Consider the following 7,500-nt stretch of genomic DNA (forward strand, 5'->3'; position numbering starts at 1 on the left):
ATCGTTGATTCCCAATGACGATGACAAACACCAGTTTGACAATAAATAAATAAAGTGTTAAAAGCCACAACAGGGGGAGTTAAATAATCGTTCTTTCAGTGAGCTGGTATCGGTCTACTCAGCGATGGTTTTTTGTATTTAAGTGATGAAGGGGGTTTATAAATGAAGCTAAAACAATCTGGTTAAAGAGTTCTGGTTAAATTGCATGCAAAATATTTGGATGCCACAAGCATGCATCTATCTGGTGCAGTGTGTTAGCGCACGCTAGAACTGGTACAACATTCGTCTCCAACGCAAAATACTAATATCCAAATATATGATCTGTTCTTTTGTACAGTATTTACAGTGTGTAGCTGCTAAGTGTAAAATAGATGATTGTTCCTTCAATTTACAACTCCCCATAATTTGTATATATATACTTCAAGTTACTTCTAATACACGAACCGAGAAAGGAAAAAAAAACAAAATAAAAACAGTATCCTACTGCAGCGGTTTTTGAGCTTTAAATATTATGTTTTTAAATGTGCAACAAAGGAAGTAAATGTTTGAAAGTAGAATATACTTAATGTTTAGTCAGTTTGTGCAACACTATATTGAACACTTCTATGCTAATGTGTGATAATACCGTGTCATTGTGTTTTCAAGTCCTGCGACCCAGGCGCCTACTCCTGTTCAGGGAGGAAGGTCCTGATCGCTATACTCTGGTCGGACGGGGTCTCATGCACTGGGGAATGGGATTCCCAGTCAGAGAGATAGAGATAGAGACAGAAAGAGAAAGAGAAGGTTCCGGGGGATTGAGAGAAGAAAGGAGACATAAAGAGAGAAAAAATGGACAGATATATATATATATACAGTATATATCTATATATATATACACATAGAGAGAGACATAGAGAGAGTGTGAGAGTGTGAGGGAGAAACAAAGAAAAAAAGAGCAGTAGAGTAGATTGAAACGGTGAAGAGACGAGGAGGAAGAGAGAAAAATAATGATAGAAAAACAAACCCACAGAGGCAAAATGAGGGGAGGGAGAGAAAGAAAAAAAAGATAGAAAAATAGAACTATTAAGTACGAGAGAGAGCCTAGTCCCACGCCCAGGGTGAATGACACGACTACCTCCGATTGGCCTGTGAAACTTAAGATATCATCATCACTAGTGGAATGCTGGAAGGCACTGGTAGATCGCATCTCTCTTTCCAGCAGCACAACGGGCCGATAAGCCTGCAGGAGTGTGTGTTTGCGGTGTGCAGGTGTGCATGTGTGTACCTGTGTGTGACGGTGCGCCAGCTACCTGCATACACACGTGTGTGTGTGTGTGTGTGTGTGTGTGTGTGTGTGTGTGTGCATGTGCATGCATGTGTGTGGTTGTGTGTCTGTAGGGGTTTTGAATGGTGGGGTGAGGGGTTACGGCACTGGACCTGAGGTTATGGTCTAGGAATCATATCTGTGCTAGAGGAAGGACGTGGACGACCACCTCGTACTACTACCACTACTACTGCTGCTCCAGTGTGGCGACACCACCAACCAACTCAGTGTTTACACTCGGCTTTTCTTCACTGAAACCAAAAAAGATCAATTACACAGCAGACTAGAGACAAGTCTCAGGTCTCTTTTTAATTCTTCCTCCACCAATAGGTTATAAGGCCTTTAAGAAGGCAAAGCAAATGACATATTACGGCACATACACCCCCCCTTATGTACGGTGAACGCTGAGGCTGTAGAATGGTTCATCACGCCGCACAAGTCGCCATACTGTATGTTATGTATGATGGTTTAACTCCAACACAGAGAAATGTACTGTATGCATCTGAGGTCCACAGCAAACATGATCACATAACCATATATCAACAGACATGTCTCGTAACATTCCAATCGTAGAACAACAAAAAAAAAAAAACACCTTCATGAAACACAGATCAGCAGGTGGAGTGTGTCTGAAAGGCTGCCGGCGGGGCCCTGCTCCCAGGGGTCGCGACCTCTGTGTCCACATGGGACAGCTGTTGGTCGTCGTCGTTGGTTAAACAAACAGTTCGGGACCGGACCCCCGCCCCCCCCCCCCCCGGCATGGAGGACACACTGTAGTGCGGAGAAAGACGCTGAAAGAATTTAAATGTGCACCAGGAAGTGTGCATTGCTGCAGATTAGAGACAATATCCGGCATCCATCCCAGCCACCCGGCGCTCACCTTCCACCCCGCCCACAATGCATCCTGGCTTTCATTTTGTTACGTTCATGTTCACCTCGCCGTTGACTCGACCCGTTTCGAGTGGATCCTATTCCTCAATGAATGGGGCTTCACTCATTAACTCACTCTTGCACTCTTTCTGTCCTACCCTATCATTTTCTTTTGTGCTGCAAAAGTAGGCTTGATTCCAGCTTGAGGAACAGCAATTATACCCGGGTACACAGCTCCGTGCCACACTCTGCTAGGTACTACTCAGCACCAAACGGGGGCTGGCTCTGGGTGGATTTGGCTGTGCTTTTCATAGCAGGAGACAAAACAGGTCGTGAATCACTCGACACAGAGAGTTCCCTTCCGCAGCCAAAACACGTGCAAGAAACACCCTATGAGAGCCTCGCACCGCCACCCCTCATGAAAGCCTTCGTAGCCTCTGGGTGCAGAGCTCCTCCTGCACCACACGAACCAGACGCCGGCCCAGACAGTACGGGTTGGGATCCGTGTGAGAGGGAAGGTGCGCTCCAGCATTTGGCAGCTAAGACTCTCATTCTACTGGGCTGTACCCCCGACCACACCACCCCATAAACCACAGCCCCCCCCCCCCCACCTCCCCGCGGCCAGGAAACAGGATATTAATGTCCTGTTGAAAATGGCTGAGCAAAAAGCGTGTAGATGGTGTGAGGGTTGTTGAGGAGGCCATCGATTGGTCTCCCTGGCCCGATGCAACGCGGCCCCGTGGCAGACTGAGAGGCTCCCAGCTCGCCAGTTCCTCGTGGGAAAACCAACCGCTGGGAGGGCGAGGGAGAGAGCGAGAGAGATGGAGAGGGAGGGGGTGAGAGAGAGAGAGAGGGATGGAGAGGGAGAGGGAGAGAGAGAGAGGGATGGAGAGGGAGAAGGTGAGGGTGAAGGTGAGAGAGAGATAGAGAGGGTGAGAGAGAGAGAGAGAGGGTGAGGGTGAGAGAGAGAAAGAGAGAGAGAGGGAGAGGGTGAGAGAGTGAGAGAGAGATGGAGGGGGAGAGAGAGAGAGCGAGAGAGAGCGAAAGCGAGATGGAGAGGGAGAGAGAGAGAGTGAGAGCGAGAGGGAGAGAGAGATGGAGAGGGAGAGAGCCGGTTGACAGCTTGGATAGATCAGAGAAAGATGGAGAGAATGAAAGAGAAGAAAAAGGAAAAGGATGGAGGGAGGGGTATAGAAAGGTCTCAATGGTCGGGGTACTGATCAGAGGAGAGAGCTAGAGGAACGCAGAGAGTGTGAGCGAGAACAAGAGAGAAACTAAGATGGTCTATCACAGAGCAAGAGAGAGAACATGGAGGATGCAGCCTAGAACGATGACAGACCTCTGTAGAGCAGCGTAGTCGCTCTGTGATCACTGGATCTGAGTCGACGTTAATGCCGACAGCAAGGGGGGGGGGGGGGTGGGGGTGGGGTGGGGGGCGGTTGTGGGGGGGGGGAAAGATGCTACAGCCTGTAGATGACACATATCGTTATTCCACCTCCACCACAGTGAACGTACACAAGGTTCTCACCAGACACACACTCACAGAGCAGCACAGCAACAACAACTCACTTTTGTTTTTCGAATACGAATCACACGGCCAAATGACGCAGCCTCCACCTTTTGAACGGAGGGTTGAACACAGGTTTGGGGTTAGGATGGTGGCTCCCCCGAGGAACGGGTTTGGACAGAAAACACTTGATTAAGAAACCCCCCCCCCCCCCCCCGTGAAAAACATCTCGTGGACAACTTGTGGACAATCAGAGAGCGTGGTCGTCGTAGTGACGGTGCGGGTTCGAGGGGGGGGGGGGGGGGGCGGAGTTTGTGGAGGTGTGTCGCGGTGGGAGAAGCTTGACCAATAAAAAAACAGAACAGAACAACAAAACCAAGAATGGTGCCGATAACATACATGAAATGCAAAGTCTATTTTCTTTTCTTCAGTCCTCCTTGGTGCTACCAACTCCTCTGGTCACGAAAATATTAACACAGGTCCTTCTTCTTCAAAAGTCTCTCTCTCGTCGAACATGTGTGTGTGTGTGTGTGTTTTTTTTCCTGTTTTTTTTTTTGAATATATTCTTCATCGTTTCGGATGTTAATCACCCGACGTTTTTTTTTGTTTTAGTGCTTCTAAGAAAAATAGCTGGTCCTTTCCGGAAGAGTCTCTCTCAAGTGTCTTATTTCTTAAATGGAGCTAATCTACTAAAATTCTGCCAGAAGGGAGCCTGGCCGCGTTTGGATTGACTTAATTCAAAAACCTCCGATTGCGTCATGTCCTCCGTGACCTCAAAGTGTCCCGCCGACAGGGGGTCCGGGGGGGGCGGGTACGAGGGCGGCGTGCACCTGTTCACACCTGGGAAACGCAGGTGCAATAGAGCGGGGGGGTGGGGGGGGGGGGGGAGGGAGGGAGGAGGGGGGGAGGGGGGGGGCGGGGCAACAAAGCGTAAAAAAATAAAAAGAGGGGCAGGAGGAAGATAACAGAAGAAGAAGAGGAAGAACGGTTATCAGCGGTGCGTCCGAACGAGCGACACAACGACACGACATCGATTCATGCGTCTACCGATAAAGCAAAGAAAACACCCCGCCGACGACACACACACACACACACACACACACACACACACACACACACACACACGCACGCGCGCGCACACAAGACTGAACTACTGAAAGCACAAACGGGCACATACCGATATAAACTATTATGAGTACTATGTACTATGAGTACTATTAATATACGTTCTGTGTCTTTTAATCACAGATATATATGTATATATATATATATATATATATATATATAACGATATATATGGTGCGGTATCCTTATGGGCACTAGAATGATAGCGGAGATGGAATTAAGTGAAGACCAGCCTAAGTTATGACACAAGGGAGACCAAAGACACTATTCAAACCAACCTGGTAGTGAGACGCAAACAAGAGAACCCATTGATGACGTGAAGGGACACACTGATAGGACGGGGCGTTTTGACAGGGGACGCGGTTCGTCTTTGTTTATCCGACCGCTTGTTTGTTTGAATAGTTCTCTCAAGACTTCAAAAAACACCAAAGTGCCAAAAATAGATTGAACAAATAAGCTGGGCTACGGCCTACTAAAGTAATATTTCTACAGCCTACAAGCATCACAGCTACTGTATGCTAGTGTTATCAAAAACTACGAGTACAATCAATATTTGGAGATGAAATAATATTAAAAAAAAAAAAAGTTGCCATGGCATCTTGGAGGTAAAATAAGAATAAGGATTTTGTTTTTTTCATCCCAAACACTGTTCAGCAGTTTGATAGCTTTGTCAGTGAGACCTATTCTATGTTGAACAGTCAAGATAAGGCTTGACAGCAGATTGGTCAGCGACCTGCATGCGCTTATGCCGATGCTAATCACAACAGCTTCCAATACTGCATGAGCAGTTGCCATGGCATCTTGTTGCGCTAGCGCTAGGGTAGTAACTCTAATGCATATACCTTTATCATTCTCAAACCATGTCCATATAACATGGCCCTCTTTCTCAAGATGAAATCTATAAATGAATCTGAAATTCAAGAGAGTACTTCACCTTGTGCCAGAGCCAATGTGTACACATACAACACTAAGTTAAACACACACAACAACATGTCTGACAGAACATATACCGCCGGAAGCCTAACGTTAGAGAGAACATTCCAGCATGTCATTAGTTAATTCAGATCCCAAACGGATTGTCATGCTTGTTATGGAACTCACAATAGCAACGCGTTAGCCTCGGTAAATGTAAATGGTCAATGCATTGTGTACATCAGATGTGCATCTAGCCTGCTGTTAAACTAGCTTATCCAGTAGCTCCTAGGTAGCAGCAGTTTGGGCATGTGGGTCATTTGTCTTTCATGCCCTGATGAATTGCTTCGTAAATGTGTTTCTTTTGTTATGAATTTTTTTTCTTTTTAAATGTATACTAATTGATCACGTTTGTTCATAATTAAAAGCAATGGACTAATTGTTATTAGCAAGTTGTTGCATGGTAAAAATGTATCCGAACCATAGGTTATTTAAGACTAAATGTAAAAAACAGTTCATGATGCATCAGATGTTTGGGTTAAGTTCAGGAATAGATTTGTTTCATGTATGCTATAATAGCATCAGGACAGGATAGTGATGGGCCACACATGGCTGAAACAGTGGTGTCGCTCTCTGAACTCATACGTCATGCAACAGTCCTCTGTCTTTTCATTGGTGCTTACTTCACAGAATAGGACGGAAAGCCGTCGTATCATATAGCGCATGATGCCAGGGATATTTACCGTAACTCGACAACGGACAGAATATATACAACGCATATAGTAATAATAATAAGAGAAATGTTCCTAGCTTGAAAAAAAACTAGTATAAGTAGAGAGCTTGTCGAAGTACAGTCATAAACACAGCATTTAACATTTATAAATTCACATTTACATTCAGGTTTTAAAGAGGTAGAGAAGTAAGCAGGAGAGTGGGAAAAGTAAACAGCAATGAGAAGACAGAGCAGACCAGCGAAGAGAAGAAAAGGAGAATCACCTGGTATCTTCTTGTTGCCTCACCTTTCTGTTTGGTCACCTTTCTCACTGTCATGGCCGCCTGCCGCTTCTGGTACTCTGAGATCTCGAAACCTTAGCGATTAAGGAATAATGGACAGTGAGACAAAAGTTATTTTACAGTCCTGACCGGCTTGCTGCACATCATGCTGCGTATCACACGGCTAATAACTGAAGGAATGAATCATTTGACACACGGTATAACAATAAAATATTTTATTAGTTCCGCATTATGTTGACTAGAGGATTGCATCGATAGCAACGGTCTGTTATTCATAGTAGTGGTCTGCTATTCAGAAATAACAAACAGTAGAATGCCATCAGAGGTGAGTAATCAACCAAGCCATGTCATAAATAAACACAGACTTTCATACTTTCATACTTTTCATCATATAAAATGTATGTGTGCCCGTGCGTGCGTGTGAGTGTGTGTATTTTTGTATGTATGCATGTTTGATGCGTGTGTGCGTGCGTATGAAGAGTTAAAGATACTTTTTTTTTTTTTTGATGTTTTAGATGTACTGTTTTGTAATGTTAAGGTGAAAAAAACAACAGCAACTTCAGTATGCTTTGTGTTACCAAGAGTGTTAACCACATATATTACCATACCATTAATTTAAAACAAAACAAACAACGGTATCCATTTCAAATGTTGCTTTTTGAAACGTATTCACACCGTATAGAACTGAAACACTCGAATCAAGTGTGCGAATCAAACGCCGAGATCCACCTCCACAGACTTCAAAAATGTCTACGTCAGGGTAGCGGTT

General features: G+C 45.1%; 1 protein-coding gene across 1 annotated transcript in view; it reads right to left on the minus strand.

Moving 5' to 3' along the window:
* Positions 1 to 4,218: 4,218 nt before the first annotated feature.
* Positions 4,219 to 7,500, minus strand: part of LOC311374784 (rho guanine nucleotide exchange factor 9) — a gene marked incomplete at its 5' end in the record, with an annotated part of 14,435 nt that continues 11,153 nt past the window's right edge. The window contains 2 exons of the mRNA XM_084490549.1: positions 4,219 to 4,520; positions 6,737 to 6,805. Of these exons, the coding sequence (XP_084346675.1) occupies positions 4,345 to 4,520; positions 6,737 to 6,805 (245 nt within the window). The remainder of the gene's footprint in view (positions 4,521 to 6,736; positions 6,806 to 7,500) is intronic.

This window comes from Micromesistius poutassou (assembly GCF_964030765.1).
Source record: "Micromesistius poutassou genome assembly, contig: SCAFFOLD_4907, whole genome shotgun sequence".
Taxonomy (NCBI): domain Eukaryota; kingdom Metazoa; phylum Chordata; class Actinopteri; order Gadiformes; family Gadidae; genus Micromesistius; species Micromesistius poutassou.